Raw genomic sequence first — 16604 nt, forward strand, 5'->3', positions numbered from 1 at the left:
CAGCATCACGTGTATCCTCAATTATTTGTCTCTTGCTAGGGACATCATCTAGGATTATAGTTGATGCACTTGAGCTGAAGCTTGAGTCAGACGTCTCAGAAGCAGAAGACAAGGAGAAATCAGAGAATTCTAAAGGAATAGAAAAAATGCAAATCATTATATTATGTAAGGTGTAAAGTGCTTTATTATACCTGCCTTGATATCTCACCCTGATCTGAGAATACTGTCAGCACCACATTGCCTTGTCCAACGAGGTCGCTGACTATTTCTGCATCAACTTCTGTCCCTGTTGCATCCTTGTATATAACTTTTGCATCAGGTGGCAGGCAAAATCTCTCGATGACTGGAAAAGATAGTAAGGTCAAACTGAATGTGCCTTTGAAGTCAGCACTGTTTCTTGCCTCACAGCCAATAACGGTTCACGTTAAATACATACATCCACCACTGTATAATCCTTAAATAGACCTAGAGCATTTTCCCTTACATAACCCATTCCCTCTTAAGTCCAAATTTAAAAATTGATGATTGGCTTTTTTTATTGACTGTTTTGGTGTATATTAATACTTTACACTCTATGAAACACACATTACAGAACTAAAAATGATTAGCAATTTAACCCCATTTACCGTATAAAAGAGTCTGATAAAGGCATGTAAAGAAATCAGAATCGACAACATTAAGGAGCTTGCACAATGAGCTTTTAAAAGAACATGGGTGTGGTTTAAAACCTTTTTCCTAAACCATGCTAACCGTTTTCATGGAATTGCATAAAGTCAAACTGTCCTTCATCCTCATCCAGCTTCACATATTTCTGCTGTTGGCTGTACTTCACCTGGACCAGCATTTTGACTGAGACATGCAAGGAAGTTTGACAAAGTAAATAAACATTTAAAGGAAGAACGGTAAAGATTAAAGCTAAGTCGACAGTGTTACACCATTTTTGGTGACCCATCAGATTCTGTGACCTGCACTGTTGGAAAAAGTACACATTTTCAGAAAATCGCGCTGTGACTGAGATATTAAAATGCTGCTTATGCATTGACTCATCAGTATTTAATGATGCATTTAATTGTTTAATAAATGTTTAATATATCAGTCACAGCCCGATTTTCTGCTAATTTTGTACTTTAGCTTTAACTTAGTAATTTCAGTACAATTAACTGGTCATACTTATATACTTCTACTTAAGTAAATGATCTGAGTACTTTTTCCAACACTGCAGGTCATAGAATCTGATGGGTCACCAAATACAGTGGTATGCTGGTCACACAGATAACTAAACACGTGAAACACCGTCTGCATGTTGGGACATGTTTTTTTGCGGCCCCTTTGATGTTCAAAGTGAAGCGGGGAAAAAAGACGTTAGCTCCAGCCTCAAACTGGAGCTAAGGGGCCACATTGCATAGTCAATGTGCCCCCGCACATTGACTATGCAACGGTACCCCCCTGTATATATAGCCTCCCTACTGTCACTTTATTCTATTGTATATATAGCCTCCCTACTGTCACTTTATTTTTACTTCTGCTCTTTTTTTCTCAACACTTTTTTGTTGTTGTTTTATTCTTACTTTTTTGTTTAAAATAAATGCACTGTTGGTTAAGGGCTGTAAGTAAGCATTTCACTGTAATGTCTGCACCTGTTGTATTCGGCGCATGTGACCAATAAAATTTGATTTGATTTGATTTGATTTGAAACAAGATTTTATACAGTAAAAAAACATAACGCTTAGTTTTTCCTTTATTAAATCATCATTGATAAAGTTGGAGACGGTTTAAATAACAAACTGTTAGCTAGCTTACCATACACTTCTAGCTAGCTAATCACCAGGACAAATTTGCTGCTCAGTCCTGACAACAAACACAGTTTTGTTAGGCATATATTCTCTGTAGATGTTTCATTGTTCATACTGAAATTCTCAGCATCAATTTATAATTGGTTCAGTAAGTTTGAGTTAATTGCACTTACCGTGTAGTACTGCATGGGAGGGAGAAAATGGCGCCGACTTGTCTCCTCTGTCTCCAACCGAAGTGAAATGCATGGGCGAAGCTTAATTACATCTCTGCGGAGTTGGGTTAACACTGACGGATCAACTCTGTCAAATAACTCCAACACTGAACACCATTTAAATCAGAACGTGTTAAAATTACAGTCTGGGAGTGAAAATCAACTCGGAAATGTTCAACCCTGAAATTTCAACACTCCAATTTTTGCTGTGTAGATAGACAGGCAATTTTTTTGTGTGTGAAGTTTACTTTCAATTGCCCCTCCCTGTTGCACACATTTCCATTTGCCCTGTCACAAGGGGATTCAGGGCTGTTTTAATATTAAATCTTACAGTCAACCCAGTTACAGATGTCAGCTCTTAACTTGATCAGTCTTTTGTTGGGGAGAATTTACCTGCTGCATCAGGAAATTGAACTTAACCTTGTGAGTCCCTGAAAATTAGCAGAATTTTGTTGTCCAGTTTCTGAGGCAGCAAAGCCTCGCCAAACCATCACACTACCTCCACCATGCTTGACCGTAGGTATGAGGTTCTTACTGTGGAATGCAATGTTTGGTTTTCGCCAGAGATAATGGGACCCATCTCGTCCAAAAAGTTGACTCAAGTTTGCCAAAAAACAACTGTAAGCACCTGGATGATCATCAAGACTCTTGGAAGAATGTTCTATGGACAGATGAGTCAAAATAATTTTTTTTGGACGACATGGGTCCCATTATGCCTGCCGAAAACCAAACACTGTATTCCACAGTAAGAACCTTAAACAAGTGTCAAGCATGGTGGTGGTAGTGTGATGGTTTGGGGATGCTTTGTTGCCTCAGGACCTGGATGACTTGCCTTAATAGAAGGAACCATGAATTCTGCTCAGTATCAGAGAATTCAACAGGAGAATGTGAAGCCATCTGTCTGTGAGATGAAGCTGAAGCACAGCTGGGTCATGCAGCAAGACAATGATCCAAAACACACAATCAAGTCTACATGAAAATGGCTAAAATGCAAAACATTTGAAGTTTTATAATGGCCTAATCAAAGTCCAGACCTAATCCCAATTGAGATGTTGTGGCAGGACTTGAAATTAGCAGTTTATACTTGAAAACCCACAAATGTCGCTGAGAAGTAGAATGGCGCCGGAGAAGATGGCTGCCGTTTTACAGCCCTCTAACCAATTGTACTATTATGTGTGTTTTTCCGCGTTATTTGTAATTTAATTTGTACATAATTGTTTCTGCCAATGTTTCTGCCATCGTCTCTTATAACCAAAAAGAGCTTCTGGATATCAGGACAGCGATTACTCACCTCGTATTGGACAAATATTTTTTCTTCAACGAGGCGGCAGCGAAGGATATCCTACAGACACCCGACAAGGGCCAAAATATCGTGGACGTAGGTCGGGGTGCCTTGTAAGGATCCGACGGCGAGCGAGTAAACTGCCTCTCCCATCAATCCTATTAGCCAATCTTCAATCATTTGATAATAAATTGGATGACCTAAGATTACGGTTATCCTACCAACGGGACATTAAAAACTGTAACATCTTATGTTTCACCGAGTCGTGGCTGAACGACAACATGGACAACATACAGCTAGCGGGCTATACGCTACATCGGCAGGATAGAACGGCTGACTCCAGTAAGACAAGAGGTGGCGGTCTGTGGATATTTGTAAACAACAGCTGGTGCACAAAATCAAATACTAAGGAAGTCTCAAGGTTTTGCTCGCCTGAGGTAGAGTATCTTATGAGAAGCTGTAGACCACACTATTTACCAAGATAGTTTTCATCTATATTTTTCATAGCTGTCTATTTACCACCACAAACCAATGCTGGCATTAAGATTGCACTGAATGAGCTGTATAAGGCCATAAGTGAACAGGAAAACGCTCATCCAGAGGCAGCGCTCCTAGTGGCCGGGGACTTTAATGCAGGGAAACTTAAATCCGTTCTACCTAATTTCTACCAGCATGTTAAATGTGCAACCAGAGAAAAAAAAAACTCTAGACCACCTTTACTCCACACACAGAGACGCATACAAAGCTCTCCCTCGCCCTCCATTTGGCAAATCTGACCATAACTCTATCCTCCTGATTCCTGCTTATAAGCAAAAACTATAGCAGGAAGCACCAGTGACTCGGTTAATAAAAAAAGTGGTCAGATGACGCAGATGCTAAGCTACAGGACTGTTTTGCTAGCACAGACTGGAACATGTTCCGGGATTCTTCAGATAGCATTGAGGAGTACACCACATCAGTCACTGGCTTCATCAATAAGTGCATCGATGATGTCGTCCCCACAGTGACCGTACGTACATACCCCAACCAGAAGCCATGGATTACAGGAAACATCCACACTGAGCTAAAGGGTAGAGCTGCCGCTTTCAAGGAGCGGGACTCTAACCCGGACGCTTATAAGAAATCCCGCTATGCCCTCCGACGAACCATCAAACAGGCAAAGCGTCAATACAGGACTAAGATTGAATCGTACTACACCGGCTCTGACGCTCGTCGGATGTGGCAGGGCTTGAAAACTATTACAGACTACAAAGGGAAGCACAGCCGCGAGCTGCCCAGTGACACAAGACTTCCAGACGAGCTAAACCACTTCTATGCTCGCTTCGAGGCAAGCAACACTGAAGCATGCATGAGAGCACCAGCTGTTCCGGATGACTATGTGATCACGCTCTCCGTAGCCGATGTGAGTAAGACTTTTAAGCAGGTCAACATTCACAAGGCCGCAGGGCAGACGGATTACCAGGATGTGTACTCCAAGCATGTGCTGACCAACTGGCAAGTGTCTTCACTGACATTTTCAACATGTCCCTGACTGAGTCTGTAATACCAACATGTTTCAAGCAAACCACCATAGTCCCCGTGCCCAAGGACACTAAGATAACCTGCCTAAATGACTACCGACCCGTAGCACTGACGTCTGTAGCCATGAAGTGCTTTGAAAGGCTGGTCATGGCTCACATCAACACCATTATCCCAGAAACCCTAGACCCACTCCAATTTGCATACCGCCCCAACAGATCCACAGATGAATCAATCTCTATTGCACTCCACACTGCCCTTTCCCACCTGGAAAAGAGGAACACCTACGTGAGAATGCTATTCATTGAGTACAGCTCAGCATTCAACACCATATTGCCCTCAAAGCTCATCACTAAGCTAAGGACCCTGGGACTAAACACCTCCCTCTGCAACTGGATCCTGGACTTCCTGACGGGCCGCTCCCAGGTGGTAAGGGTAGGTAACAACACATCTGCCACACTGATCCTCAACACGGGGGCCCCTCAGGGGTGCGTGCTCAGTCCCCTCCTGTACTCCCTGTTCACCCATGACTGCATGGCCAGGCACGACTCCAACACCATCATTAAGTTTGCCGACGACACAACCGTGGTAGGCCTGATCACCGACAACGATGAGACAGCCTATAGGGAGGAGGTCAGAGACCTGGCCGTGTGGTGCCAGGAAAACAACTTCTCCCTCAACGTGACCAAGACAAAGGAGATGATTGTGGACTACAGGAAAAAAAAAAGAGGGCTGAGCACGCCCCCATTCTCATCGACAGAGCTGTAGTGGAACAGATTGAGAGCTTCAAGTTCCTTGGTGTCCACATCACCAACGAACTATTATGGTCCAAACACACCAAGACAGTCTTGAAGAGGGCACGACAAAGCCTATTCCCCCTCAGGAGACTGAAAAGATTTTGCATGGGTCCTCAGATCCACTAAGTCGCTTTGGATAAAAGCGTCTGCTAAATGGCATATTATATTATATATTATATTTATATTGCTAAATAAATAAATCCCCCTTAGTCTGTTCAAAAAGGACTACATTTTTCCGGTTACAATACCAACCAGAGGGCAAACATATCTTGAAAGACTGGTGGCAAGCAGGACTAACGTTAAGGTAACACCGACATAATCTTTTAGGGAGTGGTAATGAGGTGGCCAATAATGGTTGCAAATGAGATCAGCTGTGCAGGTGAATTTAGCATATTTATTGTTTAACGAAACATCAACTGGTGATAATCTAGTGTAATCGATGGTTGCAATAGGCCCCTTGTTCTTTTATTATATTCCAATAGGCTACATTCTGTAGGCTACCCGTTAGCCCATCCATTGTCACATAATGAAAGGTGTGAAAACCGATAATAGACTAGCCTACTGTTTTGAGTTAATGATCTGATTTGGGCCATCAACTGATTGACAGATGTAGGCCTACTGTAGAACGATAATTTGTCAATATAGTTATAGTCTTTGGTGTGGATTGAAAGCCTGTATTATGTGTGTTTGGGTCAGTGGCTGTAACCACAAGACCACACAGGCACTGAGGCTACCAAAATAATGTATTCTGCCTATTGCTTGACTTCAACATATAATAAAACAATTGATTTAAAAAATAACAGGTTTTCCTTAACGAGAATTACATCTACCCCCTACAAATATATCAATATAATATAATTCACACAAGACACGCTGTAGCCTGCACGAATATGCCATTTAGCAGACACTTTTATCCAAAGCGACTTACAGTCATGTTTGCATACATTTTTACGTATGGGTGGTCCCGGGGATCGAACCCACTACCCTGGCGTTACAAGCGCCATGCTCTACCAATTGAGCTACAGAGGACTACATAAGGTACAATGTAGGTATGGTACTGCATTGTATGCAAACAAGCTTCCAGCTGCCCCCTGGCCGCAATTCTAAATATTTCTTCAGATATAAAAATCCTCCTGCTGCAGGATTATTTTCCTCCTGGGGATAAAGGGGTCAAATTAAGATCTGACATCTGTACTTTAGTTGGCTATTAAAGGGGGCTGAACTTCCTGATTTGGCTTCGTTTTTCATATTGCTAGCGGTCATAACTGAAGCCATAGCAAAGCTAAGCTAGCTTTGCTATGGAGATAAGTTTTGAAGTCGAGGACTTCTCCCCTCCTGACTGACTTGCCATCTCGATGGTCAGCTAATTCAATTCTAAGTGTAGGATAAAGCCTGCGCTGACCTTGTGTTTAGCCAAGCTGACATCAGCTAGCTAGCATAGCTTGGGGATAGCTGCAGCTGGATAGCCTATCTAGCTAGCTGATTAGAGCTCTGCTACCTGACCCGAGTCCGACGGGCCCCGACATTATACATTGGGTTAGGGCCGGGTAGGGCCTGTTTTCTCATCAATAACTAGAGTACAGGCAGGGCTCAGGTATCACTAAATTGATCACTAACATTTTGAAGCTGAGCCATTTGCTCATGCTCAGTTGTGCAGTACAGTCATATCTGACTAAGGTGATAACATGGTGTCAGAAGTGCTTCAACCTTGTCAAATATATGACAGGAGAGATTATTTCACAGAAAATAACAATGTTCCTTGAGTTTTGTCGAAGTTTGGAGTGATGAAAAGTAGCAAACAGCTAACTGCTCTCTCATGTCTCTGCATTGAGCAGAGCAGCCGAAGCGGTACCGTTGCTTTGGTTACTCACAGACTTAGAGCCGCCATGAGCAGAGCACATGCAGAGCGAGCTGAGTGCAGGGAGCGAGTGACAGACAGAGAGGAGCAGCTAATGGATTTACTAATTGAGGAAGCTATTTCTGATTTCTGGTTTCGGTAGGGCCTTAAATTTGGCAGAAGCAATCAGGCCTGGGTAGGTTAGGGCCTGAATGTCACGGACATAGGCAGGGCTCTGGCTTAAAATTCATGCCTGTGCAGGGCTCTATAGCTAATATTTCTTTGTCAAATCACAGTTATGCCAAGATAGCAAGAACCAGAGTCTGGGATGTGTTTCATAAGACACTCGTTCTACAATACCTTGCTTCGAAAGTAGCTTGCACCTTAGCTAGTTTCAAAGTTTCATCACATCATGTAAAGACATGTTACCGTTGAAACAATATCAACTGCAAGTTGAATGCCTGTGGTCTTCAGTCAGCTCAGCTGTCCTACAACAAAATATTCTATAACTGGCTAGTTTTGTCTGGCCTCATCTCTCCTTATGTCCACTGTTAGATCTTTCCCGGGGGACAAATCTCAGAACCATAACATCCCTACAGGTGTAGGCTACATGTGGACATTGTACAAACATTGCCCAGCTTGAGTGTAGATACATTTATCAACTACAAATCAATGGGTGTGTTCGTGTTACAAAGACAAAAAAAGATTCTGAAAATATCATATTGATGTGCTTATAAAGACATTATGCCTACACTTACCTAGAAAATAAAAATAAGTTGGGTATAGAGTACAACTTCAGCTGTCTAACCAGAACTAGAATGGCTTTCTATTTGTCTATTTGGCCAAATCTAAGGATTTAGCTGTCTAACCACACACTGACATGCACAGCTCTCTGGGTGAGGTTCTGTCTTCAAGTCTCCAGTGCAGGGGTGTCCAACATTTTCTAGCATGAGAGCTACTTTAAAAATAGCTACATTTTTTAAACAGCTTTCAAATCGGCACATTATTCTCCTCTCTTCCCCGGGTCCTTTGTGTACAAGAGATGTATGTCATGTTGATATACCTGGTAAAATAACAACTCTTAAGGGGACCTCAAAACATGTTATTTTGTATTGTAGCGACCCTCCTGGTCAGTTATGTGTAACTGTTTATGAGTTTATGGTCATGTTTATGAGTTTTGCAGGGTTTCACGGGGTGTTTCGTCCTTGTGGTTGGTGGACAGGGTGGGGGTGGAGGGTCTGGGTAGGGGGTTGTACACCACAAGTTATAAAACCAGGCTTTTTATTTGTTCTCTCTCTTTTCTTATCCCGTCAGCGCGTTACATTTACATTTACGTCATTTAGCAGACACTCTTATCCAGAGCAACTTACAGTTAGTGCATACATTATTATTTTCATACTGGCCCCCCGTGGGAAACGAACCCACAACCCTGGCGTTGCAAATGCCATGCTCTATCAACTGAGCTACCTCCCTGCCTGCCATTCCCTCCCCTACCCTGGACGACACTGGGCCAATTGTGCGCCGCCCCATTGGTCTCCCGGCTGCGGCCGGCTACAGCAGAGCCTGGATTTACTTGTCGCTGTTTCTTTAGGGTTTTCTTTGGCGTGGCCTACGGCCAGACAGTAGCCTATGAGAGTTTGGGTTCAATAAACCGTTTTCATTCAAGAACTCCAGAAGAGTTGTGGACATTCGCTCATTTGTGATTTATCGAGATCATTACTGTATTTTTCAGAATTCTGTAGCATTTTTTAAAATCATTTTTTACTCTCAATATTACAATTATTCATAGAAAAACAATGGAAATTGATGTTCTGAGTCCATGTCAATGGATAAATCACATCAGAAGACAATTTCTGAGGTCTGGAAAAAATATTAACACATTTTAGTGTAATTCCCCTGTAATTGCGCATCTAGCAAGAGATGAATGTGTTGTTCTAGCGATATGTTTGCTGTTAGGCCTACTGCTGCAGCACATGTCATGGCAGAGTTTGCAAAACAATGGCCACCCAACAGATACAAATAATAATGATATAGATCTGTCAGGTAAGGCTACTTTGTAGTTAACATTTAATTGAAAAGTTTTTTGGGGAAAGTCTCGGTCTACCACCCACAAGACGGTTATCATTAGCATCGCTAACTGGCTACATACGGAGTCATCGATAAACGCGCGCACCAAACAGACAGACAGGGGCAATATTGCTGGAAATTAATTGGCAGATATTGTGTTACATTTGGCTTTTTAAGCCAATAGTGGCTAACCAGGGGTGGGATAATATTTGTTAAAATGTTTTTTTGTCATTTAGCAGACGCTCTTATCCAGAGCGACTTACAGTTAGTGAATACATATATATATTTTTTTTATACTGCCCCCCCGTGGGAATCGAACCCACAACCCTGGCATTGTAAACGCCATGCTCTATCAACTGAGCTACATCCCTGCCGGCCATTCCCTCCCCTACCCTGGGCCAATTGTGCGCCGCCCATGAGTCTCCCGGTCACGGCCGGCTGCGACAGAGCCTGGATTCGAACCAGGATCTCTAGTGGCACAGTTAGCACTGCGATGCGGCGCCTTAGACCACTGCGCCACTCAGGAGACGAATATCAATGTGGCTTTGATTCGATAGTAGCCAGGAGCTGTATGTTTATGACGGTTAGCATGTAACACAATAAAAAATGCATGTACTTTCATAATTGATTGGCAAGCTACTCATAGGCGGGCAGCGAGTTACTGGTTTGCTTGCAATCTACCTGTTGGAGACCCCTGCTCCAGTTGGTGATGAAGTCCCTTCCATCTATGTAATGTATTATAGGTTATTGACAGGTACAATCAGGTGGCAGGAAGGGTGGAGTGCATGACACTCCATCCTGGATATGACAGTTTACCTCAACCCATGGGTCCAGCAGGCAGAGTTCAATAACTACAGGCAGATGTGAGATGCAGGAGGATGGCACTCTTCTCATACTACTCTGTAGGCTACTGACCAATTCAAAGCTTCCTCCAGGAGGAAGCTTTGCTTCAGTCATTAGCTACAGAGTAATATGAGTGCAATTGCTGAACTTACAGTATGAAGATTTTCTAAACAAAGTGTTTTGATAACTTTCAATTGTAAAAGTTCCATGTAGAATAAACCAAACGTCACATAATACTGTAGAAGCAGTATTCTGCTAATATAACAATGTGCAATTATTACACTTGTCTTTTATCGACTATTGTCATTCAAGCCAATACAGAGACTGTACCTATCAGCATGTTGTCGACTGGTGCTGGGGATACCTTGACAAACGTCAGTCGTCATACCTTCCTGTATGGTGTCCTGTATAAGACAGGAGTTCCCTGACATGCTTGAAGAATACACAGGTCAATTTGGACACTAGAATAAATGTTTCTGACTCATATTGATGCCACATAGGCCATTTTTAAAAGGACACATTGGTAATTAGGGGCAATTGCTCTTTAATAGGCACTTAACATTTTTTTTGAACCTCTTGAGATGGGAAAACATGTGTTTTATGAAGTTGAAAATGTGCTCTTTATGACAGGTTTTATTGACCAAGTTACAATACTCAAAAGGCACCCAGTTGGTTGAGCAACTCATGTAGCAAAGGCTTTTGTTAGTTCTGACCCCTGGGCCCTGACCCCAGATGCTCACACGGCAAGGATGTGGAAGTAGAGGTATTTTGGGTTTGTTTCTGGGAACACACAGGGGATCCCTGGCATAGCTGGATGTGGTGTGGACTACAGGCCTAAGCCTGGCCATGACAGAGGGTGTGTTACATCACTCACTAAAGCTCCTGTCAGCACGTGACGTTCCCATGAAATATTATTCATTTACGTCACTAGTCTCTGGAACCAGCACTAATCCCCTTGAGAAAGAGTGTGTGTGTACAGCTTGAATTCAAAATGGATTAAATGTAATATTTTTCTCACCCATCTACACACAATACCTCATAATTACAAAGTGAAAACATGTCTTTAAAAATGTTTGAAAATTCATTTAAAAAGAATACAGCAATATCTAATTTACATAAATATTCACACCCCTGAGTCAATACATTTTAGATTCACCTTTGGCAGCGACTACAGCTGTGAGTCTCTCTGAGTAACTCTCTAAGAGCTTTGCACACCTGGATTGTACAATATATGCCATTATTCTTTTCAAAATTATTCATTGGTTGTTGATCATTGCTAGAGAACCATTTTTAAGTCTTGCCATAGATTTTCAAATATATTTAAGTCAAAACTGTAACTCGGCCACTCAAGAACATTCACTGTCTTCTTGGGAAGCAACTCCAGTGTAGATTTGACATTGTGTTTTAGGTTATTTTCCTGCTAAAATGTGAATTCATCTCCCAGTGTCTGGTGGAAAGCAGTCTGAACCAGGTTTTCCTCTAGGAAAATAACATGACGCAGCCACCACTGTGCTTGAAAATATGAAGAGTGGTACTCAGTAATGTGTTTTGAATTTGCCCCAAACAAAACACTTTGTATTCAGGACAAAAAGTTAATTGCTTTGCACATTTTTTGCAGTATTACTTTAGAATAGTTTTATTCTGTACCTGCATCCTTCTTTTCACTCTGTCAATTAGGTTAGTATTGTGGAGTAACTACAATGTTGTTGATCCATCCTCAGTTTTCTCCTATCACAGCCATTAAACTCTGTAATTGTTTTGTCACCATTGGCCTCATGGTGAAATCCCTGAGTGGTCTCCTTCCTCTCCGGCAACTGGGTTAGGAAGGATGCCCGTATCTTTGTAGTGAATAGGTGTATTGATACACCATCCAAAGTGTAATTAATAGCTCAAAGGGATATTCAATGTCTGCCCTTTTTTTTTTGACCAACTACCAATAGGTGCCCTTCTTTCCGAGGCATTGGAAAACCTCCCTGGTCTTTGTGGTTGAATCTGTTTGAAATTCACTGCTCAACTGAGGGACCTTACAGATAATTATATGTGTGGGATACAGCGATGAGGTAGTCATTCAAAAATCATGTTAAACACTATTATTGCACACAGAGTTAGTCCATGGAACTTATTATGTGACTTGTTAAGCAAATTTTTACCCCTGAACTTATATAGGCTGGCCATAAAAGGGGTTGAATATTTATTGACTCAAGACATTTCAGCTTTTCAATTGTAATTAATTTGTTTATAAAAATTAAAACCTAATTACACCTTGACATTATGGGGTATTGTGTGTAGTCCAGTGACAAAAAATCTAAATGTAATCCATTTTAAATTCATGCTGTAAAACAACATAATGTGGAAAAAGTCAAGAGGTGTGAATACTTTCTGAAGGCACTGTATACATATTTGAATATGTGCACTAATGTCAACATTTCAACATGTGTTTCTACGTATCCTATAAGTTTTGTGTGCACAGTGTTCAGTGCACATGGGTTGTCTGTCCATGCGTATGGAATATCCCCATATCTCACACATGCATGTAGGGCTGGCACAATTACCGTATAACCTTGTAAACGACAGATATGGATGAAGACCGTCATGAAAATAAAATAACCATCATAACTAGTAAAAAAAAAATATATACAGTATACACTGAGTATACAAAACATTAAGAACACCTGCTCTTTCCATGACATAGACTGATTATGTGAATCCAGGTGAAAGCTATGATCCCTTATTGATGTCACTTGTTAAGTCCACTTCAATCAGTGTAGATGAAGGAGAAGGATTTTTAAGCCTTGAGACAATTGAGACATGGATTGTGTACGAAACAAAAGTATGAAAATACTACTTTAAGTCGCTCTGGATAAGAGCGTCTGCTGAATGACTAAAACGTAAATGTAAAAATGTGTATTTTTGCCATTCAGAGGGTGAATAGGCCTTTGAACGGAGTATGGTAGTAGGTGCCAGGCGCACCGGTTTGTGTCATGAACTGCAACGCTGCTGGGTTTTTCATGCTCAACAGTTTCCTGTGTGTATCAAGAATGGTCCACCACACAAAGGACATCCAGCCAACTTGACACAACTGTGGGAAGCATTGGAGTCAACATGGGCCAGCATCCCTGTGGAACGCTTTCGACACAGTGTAGAGTCCATGCCCTGATGAATTTAGGCTTTTCTGAGGGCAAAGGGGGGTGGGGGGAGGGTTGAGTCCGCTTCTGCTGTAACATGGACTCTACAACGTGATGACACTTAGTTGCGCCTTGCTGAAACAAGCAAAGTGTTGTAGCAAACATGTCTTTGGTTGCCTAGGGAATGTCCCATCCCTGCAAAAAAACACGACAAATTTTCAAACAAACAAACAAATATATATTTCATTTTTTTTGCTATTCGTACAGTTATTACGGTGACCACGGTCATTTGGCTGAACAATAACCATCACCCAAATTCCATGACCGTCACAGCTCTACACACATGGTGATTGAAAGTGAGAGGCGGTTAATAAAAAGAATGGCAACATCTCCTGCTCTGCCCCGAGTATCACAATCCCACACCGTCTCTGCAGAGGTAGTAGTCGCAATGCTGTGATCCTGTCTAATAGCTCACCGCTGGTGCTCTCTGCTCTACCAGTTTACTGAAAATGTTTTTTTCCTCAACTGGCCCAAAATAAATGGAGCAAAAAGATCATGCTGCTGTGATGAGAGATTTAATGTAAATAGCAATAAGATTGCCTGTAAGATGTGATTTGTTTTCTGGCAAGGTAAGCAATTTTTATATGCTACCTGACAAGCGCTTGATACTCTTCAGCCTAACATTGTTATGGAGGGTATCTTTGCTCGATGCTTAGGAATTCTATAAGCTAATTAATTTATCTGGTGTAATTTGGACCTGATGTAGAATATATAAAACACTGGTTGAATACATTAAACTACTGTATGGATGGTGTTAGGGTTCACTATGACTTCTAGTGTTTGTAATTTTTTTTACATTTTAGTAATTTAGCAGACGCTCTTATCCAGAGCGACTTACAGTTAGTGACTGCATAAATTGTTCATACTGTAACTGCGTAATGCACTTCACTGACTGTACCAGTGTACATTGTCCATCATTGTTATCCACATATGGCCTCAGGAGTTAAATTATGATGCATAATAACATTCCACTACAGTACACTTCACAGTTCCCCTGAGTGTGAAGTAACATTTTGTTGTTTTTGTATCGCTGATGAATGCAGTTGAAAAATCTATATTATGAAAGATAAATTATTTTTCTTCCATTGTATTTGGAATTCCTCTTGGAATAGAGCCATGTGTTGGCTTGGAATGAAGCCAACATGGTCTGTACTAAGCACTAACCACCTGTGTGTTGTCCCCTCTGTGACAGAAGTAATAACTGTCTGAACTGACCACTAACCACTGTGTGTTGTTCTCTGTGTTGACAGAAGGAATGGCTGTGTCTGAACTGCCAGACCCAGAGGGCTCTGTCTGGACAACTTGGAGACATGGGAAAGATGGCCCAGCCTCAACCCACCAAGACCCAGGCCCAGCCCACACCACTCCCTGCAGTCGCAACCACCAAGACAGAGCCCCAGCCACCAGCAGCAGCAAGAACCAAGGCCCAGCCTTTCCCTAAAACACAGCCCCCATCCCAGACTGTGCCTCTCACCTCAGTGCCCACTCTACCTACACCAACACCTGCCCTTGCACATAAGGAGCTGGAACCAAAGGTGAAAGTACCCAAGGCTGAAGCTCCCGTAACGGTCGCCAAGGCTGAGGCTCCTGAGACGGAAGTCCCTAAGGTGGAGATCGCCAAGACAGAGGCACCAAAAATGGAGCCTTCTGTGGCAGAGGGTCCTAAGGCTGTGCTGCCTAAACATGTACCACCTAAATATGAACCACCCAAAACTGAGGCTCCAGCAGTAGCTGCTCCTGTTGCCTCTGTCCTAGTGACTGAGACCATGACTGCTCCTGCTCCTCGATCCACCACAGTGGCTACGGCCGTTGCTGTCACTCCAGCCACTGTGGAGGAGAAACCAGAGGCTGAGGCTCAACCAGCAGAGCTACCTAAACCAGCAGAGGAGATGGTTGAGAAGCCACAGAAACAACAGGAACCACTGCCTGTTGCAGAGGCCGAGAGGGTAACTCCACAACTAGTCCAAACTGATACTATCAAGGAAGTGGCCACTCCATTGGTTGACAAGATGGATGATGTCCTTCCTGAACCTCAGCAGATACTCACTGAGAAGAAGACTGTGAAGGCAAGTTTTTGTTTAACAGATGAATCAATGTATTGTTGTTATCATATTCCCTATTCAAGATTGTGATCCCATACAAATATAGATCGCTGCCATAGTTGTTAACTGTTCACACAAATATAATTAGCTCCATAAACTAAATAGACAACAAAGCTTTCAGACCCCTTCCCTTTTTCAACATTTTCTTATGTTACAGCCTTATTCTAAAATTGATTAAATTAAATGTTTTCCTCATCAATCTACACACAATACCACATAGTGACGAAGCGAAAACAGGTTTTTAGAATTTTTTGCAAATGTATTAAAAATAAGAAACTGAAATACCTTATTGACATAAGTATTCAGTCCCTTTGCTATGAGACTTGAAATTGAGCTCAGGTGCATCCTGTTTCCATTGATCAACTTGATTGGAGTCCACCTGTGGTAAATTCAAATGATTGGACATGATTTGGAAAGGCTCACACCTGTCCCACAGTTGACAGTGCATGTCAGAGCAAAAACCAAGCCATGCGGTCGAAGGAATTGTCCGTAGAGCTCTGAGACAGGATTGTGTCGAGGCACAAATCTTGAAGGTTTGAAGGTCCCCTAGAACACAGTGGCCTCCATCATTCTTAAATAGAAGAAGTTTGGAACCACCAAGGCTCTTCCTACAGTTGGCCGCCTGGCCAAACTGAGCAATACGGGAGGTGACCAAGAACCCGATGGTCACTCTGTCAGAGCTCAAGAGTTCCTCTGTGGAGATGGGAGAACCTTCCAGAAGGACAACCACCTCTGCAGCGCCACCATTCTGACCTCAGTAAAAGGTACATGACAGCCCGCTTACAGTTTGCCAAAAGGCACCTAAAGGACTCTCAGACCATGAGAATCAAGATTCTCTGGTCTGATGAAACCAAGATTGAACTCTTTGGCCTGAATGCCAAACGTCACGTCTGGAGGAAACCTGGCACCATCCATACAGTGAAGCATGGCTTGTGGCAGCATCATGCTGTAGGGATATTTTTCAGCGG

General features: G+C 42.3%; 1 protein-coding gene across 1 annotated transcript in view; it reads left to right on the plus strand.

Moving 5' to 3' along the window:
- Positions 1-16604, plus strand: part of LOC121531180 — a 132626-nt gene that overhangs the window by 61209 nt on the left and 54813 nt on the right. Inside the window, exon 15 of the mRNA XM_045205095.1 lies at positions 14785-15600. Within this exon, the coding sequence (XP_045061030.1) occupies positions 14785-15600 (816 nt within the window). The remainder of the gene's footprint in view (positions 1-14784; positions 15601-16604) is intronic.

This window comes from Coregonus clupeaformis, chromosome 19, assembly GCF_020615455.1.
Source record: "Coregonus clupeaformis isolate EN_2021a chromosome 19, ASM2061545v1, whole genome shotgun sequence".
Lineage (NCBI taxonomy): Eukaryota > Metazoa > Chordata > Actinopteri > Salmoniformes > Salmonidae > Coregonus > Coregonus clupeaformis.